Source organism: Macaca mulatta, chromosome 20 (assembly GCF_049350105.2).
Source record: "Macaca mulatta isolate MMU2019108-1 chromosome 20, T2T-MMU8v2.0, whole genome shotgun sequence".
Classification (NCBI taxonomy): Eukaryota; Metazoa; Chordata; class Mammalia; order Primates; family Cercopithecidae; genus Macaca; species Macaca mulatta.
This window is the reverse complement of record NC_133425.1, coordinates 81,058,119-81,081,716: the sequence shown is the minus strand read 5'-3', so window position 1 is coordinate 81,081,716 and position 23,598 is coordinate 81,058,119. Positions and strand designations below refer to the sequence as shown.

Here is a 23,598-nt window from a genome sequence, read left to right as displayed (position 1 = left end):
TCAGCCCAGGTGATGCCTAGTCCCGGGCCCGGTGCTGAGTTTGGGCCAATAAATGCCTGTACTCCTGGTCTGGCACGATGGCTCACACCTGTAATCCAGCACTTTGGGAGGTCGAGGTGGGAGGATCGCTTGAGGCCAGAAGTTCAAGCCCAGCCTGAGCAACATAGCGAGAGTCCCAAATCCACGAAAAGTTGTTTAAAAATTAAAATAAAATAAATGCTTTCACTCTTGGCCCCATGCGGAACGCCGGCGTAGAAGCGGCCCGGAACCCCACCCCTGGCTCTTGACTAGGGCTGTTTGCGGCGCGCGCCGGGGGCAGGCGAAGGGACACCAAAGCTGGCACCCGCCGCAGGAGGTCCTGACGGCGCCAGGTGCTCGCCCACGGGCGGGGCGGAGCCGGGGTGGGGGCGGGGCCAGTCCGCGGGCCGGGGCGGGGCCGGCGCTCAGCCTCCCTTGGCCTTGCCAGTCCGCGGGCTCTTTGCAACCGCGGTCTCCGCCCCCGCCGCCCGCAGACGGCGCCTATAGGCTGTTTACCGCGTTCCTATAGGCTGGCGCAGGCCGTCTTCCGGCCGGGGCGGGCTCCCGCCGTGGCGGGAAAACGGCGGCCGCGGCGTCTCCTCCCGGACGCTGAGGAGGCCGAGGAGACCGTGAGGCTCTGGCCTGCCGCTCGCGCCGCCATGGACGCTGCCGAGGTCGAGTTCCTCGCCGAGAAGGAGCTGGTTACCATCATCCCCAACTTCAGTCTGGACAAGATCTACCTCATCGGGGTGAGGCCCGGGCCGGCCGTGGGGCGCAGGGCGGGCGCCGAGGGGAGGGGAGGCCGGGCTGGGAGCGTCCGGGGCTCCCGCGTGGCCTTCAGAGCCGGGGTCGCGGGCTCGCCCTGCTCCCGCATCTGCGGAGGCCACCACTCCGCGCTTGACTCGCCCACCGCAGTTCCCGCTTCTCGGATGAGGAAAGCGAGGCTGCTCTCGTTTGCCAGTGGCCCCGAACGCCCGGGTTTACAGGGTTTTTTTGGTTTGTTTTTTGGTTTTTGAGACGGTCTCGCTCTGTCTCCAGGCTAGAGTGCGGTGGCGCGATCTCGGCTCACTGCAGCCTCCGCCTCCCGGGTTCAAGCGATTCCCCTGCCTCAGCCTCCCAAGTAGCTGGGACTACAGGCGCCCGCCACCGCGTCCGGCTAATTTTTGTAGTTTTGGTAGAGACGGGTTTCACCATGTTTGGCCAGGCTGGTCTCGAACTCCTGACCTCATGAGCCACCCGCCTCGGTCTTCCAAAGTGCTGGGATGACAGGCGTGAGCCACTGCGCCCGGCTTATTTGTTTATTTGGTAGAGATGGGGCTGGCCTCGAACTCCTGGACTCCCGCAGGCGATCCTGCCACCTCGGCCTTCCAAAGTGCTGGGATTATGGGCAGGAGTCGGCTTTACCTCTGTTTGTTTGTTTTTGTCTTTATTTTTGAGATGGAGTTTCGCTCTATCGCCCAGGCTGGAGTGCAGTGGCGCCATCTCGGCTCACTGCAGCCTCCGCCTCTCGGGTTCAGGTGATTCTCCTGCCTCAGCCTCCTGAGTAGCTGGGATTGTGAGCCACCGCGCCCGCCCGGCTTTGCGTTTTTAGTGTAAGGGAGGCACCTTGGCGCTGGGAGTCCTGGAGAAGGAGGGTGGACTCTATACCTGCCCAGACCCACCTCCCCGCACCCCAGGACCCCAACATTGGGTGTGTGAAACCTGTTCTGGAGTTGGAGGGTGCAGGCGGGAGAGGGAGCACCCCCGACCCACTCCGCGGGGGATTTACATCCCCCTCCGTGGAAAGGCCGGAAGGACTGCGCTCCACGCTCGCAGGTGTCTTGGAGCCGCTTAGGAGGTGCTTTGTTCTGAGTCTGATAACAGTTGGGTTTTTATTATTTGCATTTGGACTTCAGCCTCTGCCATGCCTTGCCTCTTATTTGATAGCAGTGACGCACAGTAATGCTTTTTTTGTTCCTTTTTAATCTTACGGGGAATTGTTTTACTTTTGTCAGGGGGACCTGGGGCCTTTTAACCCTGGTTTACCAGTGGAAGTGCCCCTGTGGCTGGCAATTAACCTGAAACAAAGACAGAAATGTCGCCTGCTCCCTCCAGAGTGGATGGACGTAGGTAAGGATGCAGTGGAGACTGGCTGACGAGTGGGTGGGGCTGGGCTTGGGATGATACCCTCTCCCAAGGGGTGGAGGCATGGGGCCTCCTTCCTGATTAGGTGCGTGCTCCCTCTGTTCTATTATCCACTGATCAGCTGAAAGGAATACTTCCCGATTCACCTCTCAGCAGAGTCTGCTAACCAGAGTTACTAATGTCATGTTAGCTTTTGGTGTATGTGAAAATTGTAGTTTATTTTTTGAGACGGGTCTGACTCCATCACCCAGGCTGGAGAGCAATGGTGCAATCTTGACTCACTGCAGCCTTCACCTCCTGGGTTCAAGTGATCCTCCTGCCTCAGCCTCCCAAGTAGCTGGGACCACTGGCGTGTGCCACCACACCCTGCTAATTTTTTCGTTTTTGTAGAAATGGGGTCTTGCCATGTTGCCCAGGCTGGTCTCAAACTCTTGGGGTCAAGTGATCTGGCCACCTTGGCAGATCTGCTTGGATTACATGTGTGAGCCACTGTGCCCAGCCTATATTTTAATGTAAGATATTTCAATTTGCTTTAAAATAAATATATGACCTTAAAGAAGCATTTGTTTTAAATTTTTAAAAGTTAAGTATAGATTAGCATGTTGAGAAGCAGTTATACAGAATGCATGAAAATAATATATCACAAAAGGGTTGAATATTATTCAACTATAAAAAGGAATGGAATTCTGATACATGCTACTGCGCGAATGAACCTGAAACATCTTAAACATCTTGCTGAATGAAAGAAACCAGGCACAAAAGACCACACACTGTATCATTCCATTTCTATCAACTGTCTAGAATAGGCAAATCAATAGAGACAATAGATTACTAGTTGCTTAAGTACGGAGTCTTGCTTTGGGTGATGGAGGGATTGTGGAGTTTCTTTTTGGCATGATGAAAATTGGGATTGATTGAGGTAATGGTTGCCCAAGTCTAAATATACTAAACACCATTGACTTGTACACTTTGTTTTTAATAGCCCGCAAGTGCTACTAAAACGTGTGTGTGTGTGTGTGTGTATATATATATATATATTTATTTATTTTTTAGTGGAGATGGGGTCTTGCTATGTTACCCAGGCTGGTCTCAAACTCCTGGACTCAAGTGATCCTCTCAGAGTGCTGGGATTACAGATGTGAGTTGTTGCCCTTGGCCAGAAGGCATTTTTAGCAGAGAGACCCACCAGGCCTGGCTGCATTAGTGCAGCATCCTCTCCCGGCCCCTTGTTTAAAATGAGTATCTGGCAATTTTGTTCCATCCACACCTGAGGTGATACATGGCAAGGGCCTGTTTTATCGCAGGCTAGAGTCAGAAGGTGTGGAGAGTTCACCTTGAGCTTTTTGCCTGGGCTGGAGCCGTATTGTGGGAACAGTGAGGCACCAGTCTATAGACCCTACCCAACAACCTGCTGCCTCCTGACTTCTGCACCACAGATAAGTCGTGCCTGTTCTGGACGGGGCACGGTGACTCACGCCTGTAATCCTAGCACTTTGGGAGGCCGAGATGGGCGGATCACCTGAGATCAGGAGTTCAAGACCAGCCTGGCCAACATCGCGTAACCCCGTCTCTACAAAAAAATACAAAAATTGGCTGGGCATGGTAGTGGGCACCTTTAATTCCAGCTACTTGGGAGGCTGAGACAGGGAGAATTGCTTGAACCGGGGAGGCGGAAGTTGTAGTGAGCCGAGATCATGCCACCGCACTCCAGCCTGGGAGACACAGACTCCGTCTCAGGAAGTTATTAAAAAAAAAAAAAAAAAAAAGTTCTGCCTGTTCTGGGACTTCATTTAAATGGAATAATCTAGTATGTCATTTTTTTTGTTTATGACTTCTGTTATCTAACATTGTTTTTGAGATTCACCTGTTTATGTTCTCGACACTGGGACACAGAGCTCAGCTCCCGACCCCTTTCTCCACTACCTAAACTCATATCCACACTACCTGTTTAGTTCTTCCATTGCTGGATACTCTCCATACTATATATTTGTTCACCGATTCTTCTGTTGGTAGATATTTGGGATTCCCATTTTTGGCTTCTAAAAAACATTGAGAGACAGGGTTTCTCTGTTGCCCAGGCTAGATTGCAGTGGTTATTCAGGTGTGATCATAGTGCATTGCAGCCTCCAACTCCTGGGCTCAAGTGATCCTCCCATCTCAGCCTCTCTAGTAGCTGGGACTACTGGTGTGCACCAATGTGCCCAGGTCATTTCTGGCTTTTGAGACAGAGTCTCGCTCTGATGTCTAGGCTGGAGTGCAGTGACTAGATCATGGCTCACTGCAGCCTCCACCTCCTGGGCTCAAGCGATCCTCCCGCTTCTGCTTCTTGAGTAGCTGGGACTACAGGTGTATACCATCACACTCAGCTAATTTTTATAGAGACAGGGTCTCACTTTGTTGCTCAGACTGGTTTTGATCTCCTGGGCTCCCACCTCGGTCTCCCAAAGTGCTGGGATTACAAGTGTGAGCCACTGTGCCTGGCTCATTTTGGCCATTAATAAGGCTTTTGTGAATATTCTTGTCCAAGTCTTTTCATGGATATGTTATTTTCTCTTGGGTAAATAAACACCTAGAATGATGGACTTGCTGGATCTTAGGGATAATGCTTAACTTTGTAAGTATGGCCACCTGGTTCTTCAAAGCTGCTGAGCCTTTATCCTATAAGAAATATGAGTTCCCATTGTTCCATGTCCTGGCCAAAAATTTTGATTGTATCTTTATTTGCTAGAAAGGTGGACCAGAGGTGTTTCATAAGCTGATTCAGATGTTAATAAAAGGATCACTCTTCTGTGTAGAGAAGGTCCGTGTGATAGGAGCAGAGCAGGGAATGAATCCAGGCAAGCACTGAGGGTGGCCTCTAGCTGATGGAGGTAGGAGATGTGGTGGGCGTCTAGGTGTGTTTTGAAGGAAGCAGCAGCAGGATTGGCTGAAGGACTGGCCATGGGGTGTGAGGGAGAAGAGTGAAAGCTGACAGCCAGGCTGTTGGCTGGAGGCCCAGAAGGAGAGGGAGTTGCTGTCTCCTGAGGTGGGAGGCTGCAGGAGCAGGCTGTGGGCTGCAGTGGGTATCAGGAGTTGGGGTTTGAACTGTTGTGCTTTCTGGATATCCAGGGGGAAGTTACAGCAGCAATGAGATTATTGAGTCAGGAGTTAGGGCTCAGGGGCTGATGGGGGTATAAATTTGGAGGTTTTTCTGAGCACGTGGGTGGTATTTGGATGAGGTGGTGTGGATATGAGTTTAGGTAGTGGAGAAAGGGGTTGCAAGCTGAGCTCTGTGTCCCAGTGTCGAGAGGTTAGGAGGAATTGCCAAGAGACAAAAAGGGGAGCCTAGTGCGTTCAGAAGAAAACTCAGAGGGGTGTCCGGGGAGGGCCTTCTTTTTAAGGCAGTATCTATTAGTGTGTTTGGGAGGATCGAGCAGGGAGGGGACAGTGATCATTCAAGAGCATGAGAGCTGCTGGAGTGCCTTCCTGTGCAGGTGAGAGGGTCCAGAACACCTGGAAGGCTGATCCTCGAGTGCATAGGAGCTACGCAGGGAGTTTGGGGGATGGGGTGGCATGTGGGTCTCACGCAGATGGGTGTCAGGTGAGAGGTGGGTGTTGGGTTGAGGTGGTGCTGGTGGCAATGAAGAGAGGGAAGAGAGGGTGAGTAGATCAAGGAACTGGGCCAGGATTGCAGGACGGCACCAAGGGCCCTGGGGATGGGTAGTTGGCCCTTTACAGAGGGACCCTGCAGCGTAGCTGTGCTCCGTGCTTGTCCCTTAGCTACATTCCATAGTCCACACCCGGGACAGGTTTCTCTGCAGAGGGGGGAGGGCTGAGGGAGCTGGAGCATGTGTGAGAACAGTGCCGATGCCTGTGGAATTGGACACAGCTGTTTGATTCTAGACGCTGGGCTTTAACCCGTCTAGGATACCATGCCTCCTCCCGGCTGGGTTGGCTTAACCCTCCTAGGATATTGTATCATGCCCAGGCTAGGGTGGCTTAACCCCTAGGATATTGTATCGCTCCTAGGCTAGGGTGGCTCAGCCCCCTAGGATATTGTATCGCACCCAGGCTGGGGTGGCTGAGACCCCTAGGATATTGTATCATGCCCAGGCTGGGGTGGCTCAGACCCCTAGGATATTATATCACACCCAGGCTAGGGTGGCTCTAGTTTTGTAAGTTGTCTTGTTCCCTTCTGAACAAGGCAGTATAAATAAATTTAAGTCACTGACTATTTTGATCACTTATTGCATCAAAGGTAAAATACTGACCAGGTATGGTGACTCACTCCTATAATCCCAGCACTTTGAGAGGCTGAGGCAGGACGATCACTTGAGCTTAGGAGTTTGAGACCAGCCTGGGCAACATTGTGAGACCTCGTCTCTACAAAAAATAAAAAAATTAGCTAGTTATGGTGGCATGTGCCTGTGATCTCAGCTACTCCTTGGGAGGCTGAGGCAGGAGGATTGCTTGAGCCCGGGAGATTGAAGCTGCAGTGAGCTGTGATGTTGCCACTGCACTCCAGCCTGGGCATGAGAGAGAGACCGTCTCAAAAAAAAAAAAAAAAAAAAAAAATGCAGTAAAGGTAAAGTATTTTGCTGTTTCCCTAAAAAAGAAAAAACACAACAAACATCAAACTTTTGACTCTAACATTCTTTTTAGGAATATATTCTATAGGCCAAAGCAGCAACAAAAATTTACCTTTGGAGAGAAAGTTTCAAGGAGGCCTCAAATCATCTAGTTAATGATACAAATGTTGTCCCAAAATATTTTTTCATGTATTTGCTAGTTGATGATGTATTTGCCAGATAATATAGGCACTAGGTAAATTTGGAAGGTTTAATAAATATCTATGATGGTAAAATGTATTAACTTTTAAATTTCAGAAAAATTGGAGAAGATGAGGGATCATGAACGAAAGGAAGAAACTTTTACCCCAATGCCCAGCCCTTACTACATGGAACTTACCAAGCTCCTATTAAATCAGTAAGTAGATCTCACCTCTTTGAGGCCACACCCAAGACTGGATGGACTCGCCATGCCCTTCCTCCAACCCTCGCCTTTCCTCTCTGCTTCTCTGCTTATTGCCTCAGTAAGTGGCAGCACTGGCCACCCTGTTTCTCAGGTCAGTGACTAGGAGGTCATCTGTGTACACACACCTGCCAGTTGTACTCTGTCTCTGTGTGTCTTTCTCTCTGTTCTTTCCCTTTATCTCTCATTTTTCCTTTTCTCCACCCCCTGGTGAAGCCCTTGGCTCTTTTTGTTCTGCCTCACATCACTCGACATTGGACCCTGGTGTGAGCCACCAGTATCTCACAGAATCGGCAGTAGCCATTCTTTGCCACGTATGTGTTTTATTTAGCACAGCTTTACTCCTGTTTCTCCTTGTAGTAGGTGGATTTGAGTTTTTTTGTGTCTTTCGCAGGAAAGGCCAGAGGACTCACATTTGCCTCTGCGCTTGGTTTACAGGAAAGCCCACTTCCTGGCAAAATCATGCTGTAGTAACCCCGTAGCTTGTTTGCCGTCATCCATACTGGCTCCTCTCAGCTTCCCATTCGTTCTTCACATCACAGTCAGAGTGGCCTTGGAAAGGCAGAACTGCCATGTGACTCCCTGCTTAAAATCCTCAGTCTTCCCTCTAAAGTCCTGAGAATGGTGTTCAAGCAGTGTGAGCCTGGTGCATGCTCCCCCTCCCTCTTTCACCCTGTTACAGCTCTTTCCTCTGCTTCTGGAGGGCTCAGGCTCATACTGGCCCCTGTCACTTCTTTAAGAATTCTGACTTTGCATATACTGTTCTCTGCCCTGTAAGTCCGTCCTTTCCCTGCTCCTGCTCACCTCCGCTGGTTAGTATAACATGTCTCTTCTGGGTTCAGCATACATGTTCTCTTGGCAGCTCTACACATTGCTATGGCATTTGCCAGCTGTAATTTTCTTGTTTGTCTGGCTGTGCCATCACATGTACCCATTTTAAATGGGCAGGGACTGGGTCTCGTATGCATATGTCCCCAGCGAGATGCCTGGGGCTCATGTTTGTTGAGTGAAAGAGTGAAACTAGTAAAGAAGGCAGACAAGTGGATAATTTTGCTTGGGAGATACTTAGAATGTCATTTGTACAATGTCAAGCTTCTGGGCATCCTTTAACTGGGTTCAAGAGCAGAACTAGAACAAAACATTGGGACACTAGTACTACTGCATGCTGCAGAGCAGCAGGAAGGCCTGGGGGCCCACCGAATGGCACTGCTGAATTTTAAAGGAAGACTTGGGGACACAGCATGGGCTTGTGCTTAGGCTGATATGAGGCTGCAGTCAGCCCATGAATTTCATAAAAAGCCGAGAACCAGCAATGCACCAAGCAGTGGCATTTGTCCCATAGGCCTGGTTCCTGGTGTGGTGGGGGAGAGATGCGGGCCTGGGAGCCCATAGTGAATCTTCAGTGTGACCAATGCTTTTGACAGTCCATCAGAGCACAGTAAGGCCAAGTGGTGCTAGAGAGGGCTCATATAGGTTTGCTGGGAGGGCAGACTTGTAGGAGGTGGATGGTAGGAGAGAGGGCAGTGAGGCAGGAGGAGCTGTTGTGCTCTGGCACAGAGTGTGGAGGACCTGGTGTAGCCAGGCAAGCAGAGGTATTTGAGCATGTGTAGTACATTCATGGGAGCCGGGGAGTGGAGGCATAGATTCTGCTGCAGTGGCCAGCCCCTGGGAGGGGCATGTGGCCTCAGAGGGACCTGAGAGAGACTGCAGTGGTGGTGGGGACAGTAGCTGGAAGGGAGAGGATCTATAAACAGGCTAGGTAAGAATTTGGCATTAGCTAGGTGAGGGGGCCTATTCATGTTTTGTTTTTGAAGTTCAATATGTATGTAGTTTTTATCAAAAACCTTGTTTTATAATTCATTTGGTTAAGGGACTTAATTTTACATATGTTCATCTGTTCAGTTGATGAGGAGTTGGGGTCTGTTGTTCTTTAACCTGCTGTTCAGAGCACAAGATCTAAATGTTTGGGGGTTTATAAATAACACTCACCACATAAATTTTGTACCAGTGATTTGCCTCTTACTAATCAGGAGTTATTTGTAGCATATGGAGAGAGAATGTCTAGCGTAACCTGTAATGCCTAGCGACGAACAATATTTGCTTCTGCTTTTAACTTGTAGTTTTTCTTTCAAGGTTAGTTTAAAATATTTCACAAAGGGAGCCTCAACTTTGTGAAAGCCTTCCTTCAGCCCTTGCTGACTGAGCTTCTAGCCAGAATTTTGCTATGTGTAGGTGTGCTCTATGTATACTAATTTGCAGTTTCTTCTGTGATTTTTGAAAATTGTTTTTGTCTTCTCTGAAGAGCAGAAGAGTCCCTTCCCTTCAGGGCTTGTATGAGGATAGAAATGCCAGGTAAAGTGCTGAGCCCAGTACCTGGCATGGAGCTGGTGTCCTGCTTCTTTAGGCTGTGATCCCTGGATTCCTGGTGGGGAACAGGGAGATCTGCTCAACACTCTGTAAATAAGGAGCAATAGAACTCGACCTTTCAGCCAGCCCTTGAAACCGATTCCTTGTAGATGGAGGTTATGCAGCACAGAACGCTGTTATCCTGAGACAGAGGGTTCTGACTTAGAGCTGATTCTCTACTAATTTTCTTAGGTAAACAGAAGTCCTGTTCAGCAGCCTGCCATGGGATAGTTACCGTGAGCAAAAGAAACACCATGTGGATCACTGCTGAATGTCCTTGGCACCAAGCTTAACTGCTACACATCTTTACATCCTAAAGTTGAAAACAAAGCAAAACAGACTTGCTGAGTCTGGAATAGCCGGAGTATTTTGCCTGAAAAGAGCCACTCTATCCAGCATTGCCTCAGCTTATCAAGTGTTCCCTGACTGACTTACCCCTTGCTCCTTTAGTGCTTCAGACAACATCCCGAAGGCAGATGAAATCCGGACCCTGGTCAAGGATATGTGGGACACTCGTATAGCCAAACTCCGAGTGTCTGCTGACAGCTTTGTGAGACAGCAGGAGGCACATGCCAAGGTAGGTGCCGCCTCACCTGGGTGCTAGTGGCCTTGATGCTGCATAATTTCACATGGCCTCCTGTCTGCTGAGGCTATTACAGGCAGGCATTACTAGCTGTGCTTTTTAAAAAGTTCATTGGTTTCTTATTTTTATTCGGTAGAGTTTACCATTTTCTCAAAATCAAAAACTCCTTGGCCAACTTGGTCTGTTTTCTTGTTTTAGCTGGATAACTTGACCTTGATGGAGATCAACACCAGCGGGACTTTCCTCACACAAGCGCTCAACCACATGTACAAACTCCGCACAAACCTCCAGCCTTCGGAGAGTACTCAGTCTCAGGACTTCTAGAGAAAGGCCTGGTGCGGGCGGCTTGCCGGGGGATGTGAGTGCTCAGGACGTGATGAGGTACTCGTGGTTCTGGAGCTCTAGAAACACTTTGAATGCATGAAAAACATGTGATGGTGCAAGGAATGGATTCAGGACATTGTTGGAGAAGCAAGTTTGTGATTAGTCCTTAAAACTTAGCTCCCTGGGACATTGTTCAATTCCACATCTGTTTCTAGAAACCAGCCTTTTTTTTTCCCCCTTTTGAGAAAGAAAAAAGCTTTAGGCAAATAAGTTATTCTCCCTAGCAGAGCCACATGGGTCTCCTGCGTGGAATCTGTCACACTCGGGCAAGTGTTCAGTGACTGGTAGGTATAGATACAGCAGGAGTGGCCATGTGGCCCACAGCTTTTTTCTGCCTTCTTAATCCTGGTTTCTTGGGCTGAATTTGGACTCTCCCGGAGGTGGCTCACAGGGAAGGATGGCAGATGGTGCAGCTAACAATGCTGACCAGTGCTTTTCCTCTAAGCCCTGATGCACAATAAACATGGACCCAACCCAACTCTGACTCTTTAGGTTTTTGTCCTGCGTAACTACCAAGTAAAAGGACTGAGCCTGTGGCTGAGATGACTCAGTAAACTAAACTGAGGCACACAGCAGTCAACTGGAAACTGCAGACCAACACCTGGGGTGTCTCGTTCTCTTGGTTACTTCTAGCTTAGGTTTAATGGGTTTCTTATCAAGGAGAGTCAGGAAAAAAACGAAACCAATGTATTGAGCACGAGTGACACTTAAGACAATGCTAGAAGAAAAGTCAGACTTTTAACGCTGCCCTGATGCATTTAGGGAAGGATTCTTTGTTGTAGGTAACAGTGGGCTCAGGGGAAATTATTTTTTTCCTAAGAGAAAATTACTTAATTTGTAGCATTTTGGAATGGTTAGGTCCTTTACAGAAATGACATTACCTTGAGAGATGAAATGATTGACCTGCATCATGCAATGGATAGAAGGTTCTGTAACTAGCTTTAAAAAAAAGTTTAATTTTTTTTTTTTTACGGTGGCTCACGCCTGTAATCCCAGCACTCTGGGAGGCTGAGGCGGGTGGATCACAAGGTCAGGAGATTGAGACTATCCTGGCTAACATGGTGAAACCCCATCACTATTAAAACACACACACACAAATTTGCCGGGTGTGGTGGCACGTGCCTATAGTCGCAGCTACTTGGGAGGCTGAGGCAGGAGAACGGCTTGAACCCGAGAGGCGGAGGTTGTAGTGAGCCAAGATCACGCCACTGTACGAGAGCAAGACTCCATCTCAAATTTTTAACTTTGTTTTTAGACAGGGTCTTGTTCTGTCACCCAGGCTGCAGTAGAATGGGGTGATCGTAGCTCACTGCAGCCTCCAACTTCTGGGTTCATGCAGTCCTCCCACCACAGCCTCCCAAAGCAGTGGGGTTGCAAGCATGAGCTGCCATGCCTGGCCAGCCTGTTTTTGGCTGGACACCAGTGGGCCAAAAGCAGTGGGGTGCTGTTTGGGGAGCTCTGAGAATGCACATGTGTGACAGGCTGAACCTAAAAAGACCATCCCCCAGCTTCGGCCCTACAGTGTCTAGCATGCTATGCACTATTGCTCCATGTTGCTGCCCACGTGTCCCCGCCAGGCAGGTGTTGGGGGTTATTTGGACACTGAAGGGTCAGACCTGGAAGACTGGGACCAAAAGAATAGGTCTCTATAATTTAAGGTGCTGTTCATAGTTAGTTCAGGTCGTAGACTTTTTCTTTCATCTTACCCTTCCTCGGAATCCTCTTGCTTTCATCTGGGGATCTTTTAGAATGAAACTACTTGTTATTGTGGAGGGCAAGGGGTCCTAATGCCCTCCTCTTAGAACCTGAGCCAGTCGAGGCAGCTCCATCTGTCTACGTGTTTTATCTGTGGAGATGTATAGTTATGGAGCTTTTTTTGTTTGGCCTTGTTTTATTATATCATAAAAAAGATTTTCCTTTTAACATGATTTAGGAAGATTTTATTTTTTGGATGTTGTCAGAAATTACAGCAATATATTCATAAATACCTAATTACTACATTCAACAAATAATATTACAATACAATTAATTCAAACAAGTACACTTAGAACAGGTTTAATTTCACAGCATCTAAACTGCCCCCAGAGTGACCGAGGCACCGGTGTTCCTCCCTCCCACCTGTGTATGGGTTTACTGTTCTAGAATTAAGCACAGGGTACATACAAAATAACACCAATTAGCATGGTCTTCCTCAGGTCAAGGCAGAGTTAAGGAGTTTTTTAGGTTAAGCACTGGATTGAAAAGTTGGGGACAGGCTACTGCAAGTAGTAAGAAAGTCAACAGCTTGGTTACTTGAAAGAGTATAGAGATTGCTAAGTGGCTAATATACACTTTAAAGAGGAACAGAATTGGTTTGTGCTGACCATCTCCATCTTGTGGTGGATCCCTGGAATTTTCTACACTTGGGTGAAACACGTGGCTCAGGGAAAGGGGGAGTGGAGTATCTGGTTTGAAATTCAGCTTAATTTTTGAGATTTGGCAGTATATTATGAGCTACTTGAAAACAGCATTCTGCTACAAACTGCAGATTCCCTGTGTTAGAATCCTTCACCGCTGAAGGTGTGGGCTCCTTTTTGATGCTCTCTGAATACTCTTAATGGTGCAACCTACCAGAATGTTAGTCCCAATTCAGTGCTTTATTCCTTTAAGATTAGAATGTAGACTAAAATGTGGAAAATCCCGTCTTGGTCACTTATCTGAGACAATTGATTAGGAACATATTTTATCGTCAGTCTGGCTCTGATTATATGAAACAAAGAAAAATAACCTGTTTCAATGAGGAACCAGATAATTTACTATTGGAAGGTATCCCTCTGCAGAGGACAGGTGGCAGTTCCCTTCCAGGTAATGTTAGGAAGATGGTTGAAGGACCGAGCCGAGGGCTTCACGTACATCCTGACACACAGGTGGCATAATCGACTCCAGAGCGGATTTGACGTATTACTCAACGTGAAATAGCTGAACAAAAAACTTGAGATTGCATGTCAATTTTTAAGCCCAACTGAAAACAGATTTAGGTGCTACTGTGTTGAGAATCATCTGAAAGTAAGTTTTCAAAGTATGAAACTAATTGTTGGATGGGAAAACCATGATTGGGTACTGTGTCTTGGGTGGTGTGCTTTCATTTTTGAGAAACACTTCTTACCTTTTTCTTAGTTTATTCATGTTGCCTCACTGGTTTGTATTCTGATTGTCGTATTTCTTGAGCAAGAGTACTCAAATCGCCACAAGTACGTGGAAGGATGGGGAGACTGGGCGAGAAGCTCAAGGACCGGGCAGAAGTGGGGTTTCCACTGGCAGGGGAGAAGCCAACTATTGCTAGCACAGTGACACTGCTTCCACCCTGGGCGGATCCCTCATGGTGTACCACCTGTCCCCTGTGCTGTCACAGAAACTCCAACCAAGGGAGCACCCCTTAGATGGTAAGGGATGAGCTATGTTTTTAAGTTATCGGATCTACTTTTCCCTTTTACTTTAGCCAAGGCCATTACCAAAAGCATCCAGACATCTGTGATGGAGGAGGTGGCCTGAGAGCAGAAGTGCTAAGATGTGACTCTTAAGCCTTCAGACCAGAAACCTCAAGCAGGTTTTCAGTGGAGAAATCCAGTGAGATTTTTGCCCTGATCGTTTGTAGCCGACTCCCTCTGAACACCTGTGGGACATGTTGAGCTCCCAGTGTCTTTCGAGGGGAGGCCGCAGCACAGCCCCTCGAGTTCTCTTCCAGCCGCTTCTGTGGAGAGGAAGGCGCTTGTTGACTGCTGATAATACTGGCGGTACATTTGTCTGAGTTTGCTAATAACTGGAAGATTCTTGGCAGACGTACAAAGCAAACTGTGCGGGGGCAGATAAAGCGACACGATGCCAGCTGCCAGCAAGCTGTTCTGCGCAGCAAGGGCTAGAGCCAAGGGCTCTGCCGCTGGTCACAGCAGTGAGCAGCCAGCACACAGGTCAGGCAACCTGCCCTGAGCTCAGGCCTCCACCCCCCAGACCAGTGACTGGCAGCCCTGGCCTCTGGTGAGGGCCCTTGGGAGCAAGAGAGGCCTTCTTGATCTAAACACTGCCTCCATAAGCAGTAACTGGGACAAGGAGAAGACTTGCCCATTGCTTTGCCTTGGTGTGATGAGCCCAGTTTCTGACCATTCCTGTGCTTGTCACAGTAAGTTCAAAAAAGAAGGGTTCAGCTCAGACCTCGTGGCTTTTACAAAGCATTGTATTTAAATAAAGCCTCTGACATTCCTATTCTGTACCTGCTCTCAGACACTTTAGAATTCTATCACAGAAATCACTGACTTCCTGAAAGGTTTTTAAAAGGCCCCACCCATGTGTGCACATGATTGTCACACATGGGTTCTATGGACCTCCTCCCTTGATAGCAATGGGTAATATTTGCTATTAGCTTGTCCAGATGCTGGGGGCGGGGAGGGGGAGTGGAGGAGGTAAGCAGTAGCGCATGGCTTTCTACGGCAGCTTCTGGTACAACTCAAACTAAAAATGAAGTGATCGCATAGGCGCCAGTGGTAAGCTCTTTTACTTTTCTTCTTCTTTAATTTTTAAAAACACTTCAATATTTTAATGTCCTGACCAGCAGCAGTACAAACACTAAAAGCAAGGTTTTTTTTTTTTTTTTTGCCCAAAAAAACAAAACAAACAAAACCCCCAAACAGGAAAAACAAACAAAAATCCCCCAAACCACATATTAAAAATGGCAGGCTTTTTATAACAATAGTTAAAGTAATAAAAACATACAAAACTTTGTTTTTTTAATATATATACACAGTACAAGGCTGAAGCACCTTTGACTTTTCTCTCAAAATTTACGTCTGTATGAAAACCCCACCCACTGTAGCAACAATCTGGTGGGTGTGAAGCTGTGTATACACAGAGCTCTGTACATGCTCCCCACGGAGTAATAAAAAGGTACCTTCAGTTTGTGAATTGGTTTTATCTTTAGGTAAGAGCTTTTCCACGGAAAAGCCTTTGGGTTGCTTTGTGTGCTCCTAGGACTTGTTGCTTTGAAGAAAATTTTGCAGGAAAGTAAATGAAACAAATAAGCCCTTTTTTTACTTACAATGCACCCAACCTTTTCAGCTGAAGCAAGTTTCACTCCTGGGAGGAATGAGACTGGCCCCATCACTGCGGCAAAAGCAAACTGGGCTTGAGGCATAGTAACATGGCAACACAAGAAAACAGAACCGGTTTGATCCACTCATCTGCACAGGGGGCTGTCAATGATCACGTTTTAGTGTTGCTAATGGAGCCTTTACGTTCAGATTAAGAAAAAATGTGGGCGAGGAAGGACTAAAACCACCTTTAAAAAGAAAAAGTATGGGCAATCCTACATTGGTTGCTCGCTGAATGACAATGGTGATTCAATTGCATTGACGTCAAGGTGAGTTCATTCTTTTTTTCTGGAGCCTGGAATCCTTTGCTTCATGCATGGCACATTCTCATTTTGTAAGCTTCAAACCTCCCAGTGAAAAATATTAAATATTCAAGGTAATAAAATAGATAATATTTCTATACTATAGGTTCGGCCTAGTGCAAGGGAAACCGTCACCTGGGGTATCCCTTCAGGTAGCCCCTAGGCCAGTGCATTGCAGGCAAGGCAAGGCACTTTCGTAAGTGGTCCAGTTCTGCCTGGAGCCGCTCCCGTTCTGAGACCATCTTCTGTTTCTGGCTCCTCAACTCCTGGAGAGAGGGAAATTTGTGTCAAAACCAATCCATTTCCTCTGTGAGGACAAGCATGTGGTATACAAACATGCTGGATGGAAGGGCAAACCTACATTTGAAAATGTCCCAGCCGGGCGTGGTGGCTCACGCCTGTAATCCCAGCACTTTAAAAGGTTGAGGCGGGCAAATCACCTGAGGTCAGGAGTTCGAGACCAGCCTGGCCAACATGGGGAAACCCCATCTACTAAACATAAATTAGCCAGGTGTGGTGTCCTATGCCTATAATCCTAGCTACTCAGGAGGCTGAGGCAGGAGAATCGCTTGAACCCAGAAGGCAGAGGTTGCAGTAAGCTGAGATTATGCCATTGAATTCCAGCTTGGATGACAGTGAGGCTTCACCTCAAAAAATAAGTCTCCTTTTCAGCCTGTGTTCTGTCCCTGGCTCTTCCAGAGTCTTAAGAATCGGCGTCTGCTGCTGTCTTGGCTCAAATTCGGAGTTCTTGGAACCCCCAGATGTAAAAACTTTGGGAGTGATCTGAGATCTGCTTCCCATCCCTGCCCCACAAGGACATCTGCTGGACCAGTCCTGCTAGTGTGGCTGTGAGCCGGGTGAGATGGTTTCGGTTGCTTCAGCTTCCCTTCTCTAATAAAACCCTGCTGCTCTCCTTAGCAAATCACAGTAGGGGAGACTGATACAGGCAATAATTCATTCTGCAAACAGCATCTGTACCCTTCCAGGATCAATATTCTATGTTAAAGATAGCTCCTTCCTTACCTAAATCCTAATCAACTAGTGTCTGAATTTTCCCCTTTAGGAGACAGTGGTCTTGCTCTGTCAACCAGGCTGGAGTGCAGTGGCATGATCGGAGCTCACTGCAGCCCTGAACTCCTGGGCTCATATGATCCTCCTGCCTCAGCCTCCCAAAGTGCTGGGATTACAGGTGTGGGCCATTGCATGCAGTCCAAATTGTGACCTCTTAAGAGCACATTTCCTCTTTATCTTCATGGGTGCTTCTGAACCCAAACTCAAAAGGTTGCGTGTTTGAATGTTTCTGTCCCTTCCCAACTCACCGCCACGCTGTGGGAGAGCTGCTCTGCCGTCAGGCTGAGGCTGTAGTGCCGGGCCTCCAGTCGTCTGCATTGTGTCTGCAACACCTGCCGTTCCAGATTTTGCTCTGAAAAGACAAGAGATGGTAATGTATCTTCTGTGTGCAGGGGCCCCAAGGCCTGGCGAATGCTCTCCTCTTCACACACTGCCCAGCAGAGCCCAAAACCTCTCTCCAGTGCAGCCAGCAAAGGCCTCTCCTGTGGGCCACAATGTTCCCAGCCCTTTGAACTGTACCAATACATACATAAACACTAAATTAAGCCCAATACACAGGAATAAAGACAAAGGATCCAGGACTTAAAGGCAATTTGACACAGATTAGGAAGAAATTTGATGGCCTTAAAATGCATCTTTTAAAAACAAAATAGGCTTTCAGTTTAGGCTGCTGGAAAAAGGCCAGAGTAAACTTAAAGCACAGATTTAATTAATAAAATAAAGCCTCTGCTCTACCAAAGGATACCAGGCCTAGTTTTAATAGGAGGGTGACTTCAAATATTTAAGGACAAATCCCTACTTTATACAGAGTGTTTCAGAGAATGAAAAACAGGGAAAGTGCTAACAATCTGGATAACAAAGTACAATAAAACTAGAGTCTAATACTAATGAACATACATGAAAAATCCTAAAAGTACTAACGAATTCAACAAGGATGGAGCAACATCAAGAAAAAAATCAAAGGATGAAAAACTCTGGAAATGGGAACCTTCACTCTTTAATGGGATGCTTTAAAGTTTCACAGACAGGGGCCCCACCAGTGCCTCTCTTTGGCAGCACTGGAGTGACATGACAATCAGACAAATTCAAAAGAACCAAACCTTGTATTTGCAGGTTTGATCATCTGTGATTCCTAAGATCTAAGGAATAATCACAGGCAACGTAAAATCCAGTCGGGTGCGGTGGCTCACGCCTGTAATCCCAGCACTTTGGGAGGCCGAGATGGGCGGATCACGAAGGTCAGGAGATCGAGACCATCCTGGCTAACATGGTGAAACCCTGTCTCTACTAAAAATACAAAAAAAAAAATTAGCTGGGAGCGGTGGTGGGCGCCTGTAGTCCCAGCTACACGGGAGACTGAGGCAGGAGAATGGCGTGAACCTGGGAAGCGGAGCTTGCAGTGAGTGGAGACTGCGCCACTGCACTCCAGCCTGGGCGACAGAGCAAGACTCCGTCTCAAAAAAAAAAAAAAATCCAAAGACCCCCAAAATCTGTGATACCTGAAACTAAATCTAGTCAAAACTTCATGTACAAAAATGATGTGATAGTTTTGTACCATATTCATGGACAAGGATGCCAACCAAGTCTGTAAATTCAATGCAACTGAAAATCTAACAGGACTCTTTTTGGGAGTGAATATAATGTGATCCTAAAATCCTTGGGTGAAAGCCATGGGCTAAAAACAGCTGAGCAGTAGCTGAGAAGGGGGGGTCAGTGCAGGTCATGACTGACAGGGGCGAAGCCAGGCCCAGCAGATGTGGGAGTTGAGGCAGGGAAGACTGTGCCCCATACATTGCCTGGACAACTGGTTGGGTGGGAAAGATGCAGTTAAGGAAAATTTCTGCCTTACTCTGTACACACAAACGAATCCTACACGGAACAGGAAAAAGCCCAACTCACAGAAGAAAATACAGAATAGCCTTACAGCCTTAGGGTATGGAAAGAATTCCCAACACACACCAAAAAAACCACAAAACCAGAAAAGATGGAAATATTTCATCTAGGAGAGTTTAAAAATAACTCTGTATTGTTTCTGGATATATACGAGTGCACTTAAAGAATAGTAACATGTAGGGGGAGTGGTGGGCAATAAACTCAAAGATTCCATGGGAGGAGGAAAGGAAGTGAAATACAGGATTTGATGCCCTGGTTGTAGCTACATGGGCATTTGTTTTTAGTTTGGAGAATACTTTTCCAGACTGAGTTCTGCCAGGAGAAAAAAGGAAAAAAAATTTTTTTTTTTTTTTTTTTTTTTTGAGACGGAGTCTTGCTCTGTTACCCAGGCTGGAGTGCAGTGGCGCGATCTCGGCTCACTGCAAGCTCTGCCTCCCAAGTTCATGCCATTCTCCTGCCTCAGCCTCCCGAACAGTTGGGACTACAGGCGCCCGCTACCACGCCTGGCTAATTTTATGTATTTTTAGTAGAGATGGGGTTTCACTGTGTTAGCCAGCATGGTCTCAATCTCGACCTCATGATCTGCCAGCCCCAGCCTCCCAAAGTGCTGGGATTACAGGCGTGAGCCATCATGCCCGGCCAGAAAAAACTACTTTTCTAAGTATTTGAAGTGGTTGACATTCATAATCAAGTCTTTGTATTTGGTGATATTTACAACACTGTCACACGTGATAATAAAGAGTCCTCTAGGACAAGTTAAATCAATTGCAGGTGGCTGTGGCCTGGCCCAGCTTTTGTCAAAGCACATACCCAGCAGTGCCCATGCAGTAAGGATGGTGAGTGCAAAATGAAGGCTGGGTACCTCTGCTGTTCCCCAAAGGGGCCTTTGCAATATCCTAGAGAAACTGAGGAACAGAAGCAGGAGGTGGTGTGCAGTATACAGGAGCATCAAATGCTGCAGCGCCCAGCTTCATGGCCCCACTCCCTGGCAGGGGAGATGTGGCCTGAGTCCGCCTGGTGCTGTGGCTTCCCAGGAGGGTTGGCGTGCGCATTCCCAGGTGGGATCAAAACATCCTGGGTATTCTAAGAGGTGGCGAGCCTTCAACTAAGTCTTTGCCAGGAGCCCGTCTTTAAGGTGCTTGGCTAAAGGTAGCTGAAAACACGACGCACCCATTGGCCACAGAGCAATCCTTGCAGTGTGGGGAGGCTGTCACCGGGCTAGAGGCATGCTGGAGCAGTGACCAGGCCTAGCTGCCAGGGCTCAGCAAATCAACTAGGTCATCTCCCAGGACCCTTACATGAAACTGAGGCCGACATCCGCACTGATGCAGCTCAGAGAGCGGGGCCCACATGAAGAATGGCAGGTGCCACCAGAGCTGGCATCGTGGTACTTGGATGCCCTAGCAAGACTGGCCTCAGGTTCCAGCATGGGACATCACCACTACCAGAAGCCGGAAGAAACTTCCCTTCCAGTATTTGTATCTACTGTGCCTCAAGATGGAGAAACAGTCCCCAGGCTAGCAGAGGTCTGCATGAACTCACCACTCAGATTCCTTTCCAAAGGTACTTTCCTGACCCCCTCCCTGCTCTTCCCCAGCACCCCCATACCTTCTATGTGTTCCTGGTAAGCTTCAAAAATGGCCTCAATCCCTTGCCACTTGCGTCTTGGGGCTTCCTCATCATCTTCTCCATCTTCATCCTCCTCCTCTTCCTCCTCTTCCGAGTCCCGGTCCATCTCCTGGGTTGGGGGGCCCTTCCTCACAGTGGGGGGCTCCTGCTGCCCATTGTGCTGGGGTGGAGGGGCGCGGCTGGAGGACTGCAGCTCGGGAATGTTGTAGTGGACGGACGTGTCAACCTTGTGGTTCTGCTCTGCAGACAGCACAGCCATGCTCCCTGTGGAGGGGACAGGGCTTGTGTCAGTGTGTTGGGGAAAGGGACACAGGGTGCTGTCTCAGAAGGGAGCTGTGCCCTGCCTTTGGTGCAGAGTCAGCATGACTGCAGGGCTCCAGGGGCCAGTATGACACTGGGTAAAAGAGGGATCTAGCCCAAGACCTCTGGGCTACAGACCCAGCGTGAGAAAGTCTGAGACAGCCAGGAGACACCACAGCCCTGAGCGCTAGTTGATTCTGGTACATGGACCATTTTTGCTGAAATTCATCTCTGAGACTCCATTTTTTGTTTTGGCTGCCCCCGGTCCTCTGGGTAGCAGGCTGGAGAGAAATGGCCCAATCTCAGCTCACTGCAACCTCCCCTCCCAGGTTCAAGCAATTCTCCTGCCTCAGCCTCCAGAGTGGCTGGGGTTACATGCATGCACTATCATGCCTGGCTAATTTTTGCATTTTTAGTAGAAATGGGATTTCGCCATGTTGGCCCAGGCTGGTTTAGAACTCCTGACCTCAGGTGATCCGCCCACCTTGGCCCCCCAAAGTGCTGGAATTACAGGTGTGAGCCACCGCGCCTGGCACTGCCTCCGTCTCTTTGAGCTTGGTCTATAGTTGGCCCTCAGCAGACACCAGCCTGTCCTCTCACAAGGCATGGGTGTGTCGGTCCCTAGGCATAATGGGGCTCTGCCCTCTCCCAGGAGTCAGCCTCATTGTGCCCTGTTTCAAGAGGGCGTGCCCCCTCTCATGGCATGGCCCAGTGGGTGACATCCTCAAGGGCACACCTGGCTTCCCGTGTGGATGGCAGCCCCTGGTGGGGCCTGAGACCAGCCCAGTCAGTACAGTGACTTGGCTCAAACTGGTACAGCAGGGTGACTAAAATCTTGAGGAAACCCTTTAGTGTAAGGCCAGGACAAGGTCAGAATAAATTGGCAGAAAAAAATATGCCCTAGGGCCACAGAAAAGCCTCTACAAGGTGTACTGCCAAGGGGCAGGGAGGGAGGGTATTCTGAAATTTTGAAAGGCATCTCAGCAGCACTGTACAGTCTCCCTTGGTATCTGTCATGGAGGACTGGCTCCAGACCTCCTGTGAACACTAAAGTCCAGGGATGTTCAAGTCCCTGATATAAAGTGGCGTAGTATCTGCACATCATCTATGCACACCTCTAGAGTACTTGTAATACCTACACTTTACCTGCTGCTTGGCAAATTCAAGTTTTGTTTTTGGAACTTTGTGGAATTCCACCCCACCCGCAAATATTTCTAATCTGAAGCTGGCTGAATCCAAAGACACAGAACCCATGGATCCAGAGGGCTGGCAGTGACATCTTTAGATACCACCTCTACCTTGAGGACTGGCGGCCATCTGCATCTCTGTCTTGAAAAACATGATTCTTTCAAATGAATGCTGGTAAAAATCCACTCAAGTGCTCTTCCCTGCCTTTGGGGAATCTTTTTTAATCTCTGCAAAAACCAGTGCCTGCTGGTGTTCACTGCTTTACCTCTTACCGATCGATGAGTCCCTGCTCACAGCACAGCATCAGCGCTGGTGCCTACAAATGCTTTTCACCTACGAGTTCAGGTTTTAGAGCTTACAGTAAAACAAACAAACATGGTTTTGGCATAATAACAAAATTATTTTCTTCTGGTGATTGGAGTTTATAAAAACTTGTGCCCACAGCTGAACAGCTGTGGCCCTCAGGGACTTTGGCTAGCCTCAACCATTGCCGAGAGCTGAGCGGGGACTGGCAGCCTCATTACCTTTATGCTTCTGCAGGGCCTTCTGGGTGGACTGCAGCACTGACTCGTGGAACTGATGTGCAAACTCTTCTGCCACAAAGGGCTCCCACGGCTTGCTCTTCCCATTGGTGCTGTGGGACAGCGGCACAGGAATGTCCTTGGATGCAGCGCCCCGGATGTAGTGAAGCATGCTCAGGCTCTTCTTGCCTCCAGGGGCCTCGCTCAGCCTGGCCTTCTCCCCGCTGGCAGGAGCTAGCTCCTGGACTCTCGACAGCTCCTGGGGCCGAACCTGTTCCAGCTTCCCAGGCTCCGTGGCCTTTGGGATGTCAGACAAGGAAGCAGCAACCCCCACCGGCTTCTCCACATCCAGAGAGGCTTGCTGAGTGGCCGGTTCTTTTAGAGACAGAAAGTGAAGGAAAATGTTAAGAAATGCAAGTTAACAGGCTGAGTGTCCAGCACGCAGATCCTGGTCTCCAGAGCTTACACTTAAAGACCTAGTGCAAAGAACCAAGACCCGGGGAACATTTAAATCACTGCCACACACATGGCTCTTCTCTGAAGACGGCGGGGTGTTTAGTGGCAAGTCCATCCTTTGAAAGATGTCCCAAGAAGAGAGAAACAGATCCACAGGAAGAAGGAAGTCCCCCAGCCACGGGGATGGTAGGGAGGTATTCAGTCCAACCGGACAAGAGTGGGTGAGGAGCCGAGAACTGGGATGAACTGTAAAGATTCCCTGTGACATTTGACAGGGCAGAGATCAGCCAGAGATGTAAGAGGAGGAAAGGTGTGGCAGCAGGTGCCAGCGGGGCCCAGAGGGCAGAGTGAGGAAGACAAAGATTCAGGAAGAGAGCCAGGGCAGCCAGGCTAGTGGCAGGACCAGGCTGCAGGCACTAAGGCTGGAGCACGCCCTCCCTCCTGGGATGGTACCACTGGATTGGCCTTCACGTGAGCCTCTGTGCCATAACTGAAGGACAACGGTTATTATGACCACAGTGATCACCACATAGAGCTCCACGGAAACCAGACCCTCCCCTCAACTCAAAGCCCGTCTTCGAACTGACGCTTTG

General features: G+C 48.6%; 3 protein-coding genes across 22 annotated transcripts in view; 1 reads left to right on the top strand and 2 right to left on the bottom strand.

Moving 5' to 3' along the window:
• Nucleotides 1-23,598, bottom strand: part of COX4I1 (cytochrome c oxidase subunit 4I1) — a 240,267-nt gene that overhangs the window by 116,987 nt on the left and 99,682 nt on the right. The gene's annotated exons all lie outside the window — the stretch shown is intronic.
• GINS2 (GINS complex subunit 2) lies at nt 428-11,003 on the top strand. The gene is made up of 5 exons (XM_001082775.5): nt 428-767; nt 2,013-2,127; nt 7,008-7,107; nt 10,009-10,135; nt 10,340-11,003. Exons 1-5 carry the CDS (start codon nt 678-680, stop codon nt 10,463-10,465), a joined length of 558 nt encoding a protein of 185 aa, XP_001082775.2. The 5' UTR covers nt 428-677; the 3' UTR covers nt 10,466-11,003.
• The window catches only part of GSE1 (Gse1 coiled-coil protein), a 513,676-nt gene continuing 502,520 nt past the window's right edge, over nt 12,443-23,598 (bottom strand). For all 19 annotated transcript variants that reach the window (XM_028841071.2, XM_028841073.2, XM_028841072.2 and 16 more), the window contains 4 exons: nt 22,553-22,924; nt 20,520-20,804; nt 17,267-17,370; nt 12,443-16,213 (listed from right to left, as the gene is read on the bottom strand). In XM_028841071.2, the coding sequence (XP_028696904.2) occupies nt 16,079-16,213; nt 17,267-17,370; nt 20,520-20,804; nt 22,553-22,924 (896 nt within the window). In that variant the 3' untranslated portion in view covers nt 12,443-16,078. The remainder of the gene's footprint in view (nt 16,214-17,266; nt 17,371-20,519; nt 20,805-22,552; nt 22,925-23,598) is intronic.

What these genes read in the sequence shown, in the direction of transcription:
- GINS2 (XM_001082775.5), top strand. Translation starts at nt 678, where the DNA reads ATGGACGCTGCCGAGGTCGAGTTCCTCGCCGAGAAGGAGCTGGTTACC. An exon ending in ACCAAGCTCCTATTAAATCA is followed by an intron (nt 7,108 to 10,008) that starts GTAAGTAGATCT and finishes TTGCTCCTTTAG; the next exon opens with TGCTTCAGACAACATCCCGA. An exon ending in AGCAGGAGGCACATGCCAAG is followed by an intron (nt 10,136 to 10,339) that starts GTAGGTGCCGCC and finishes TTCTTGTTTTAG; the next exon opens with CTGGATAACTTGACCTTGAT.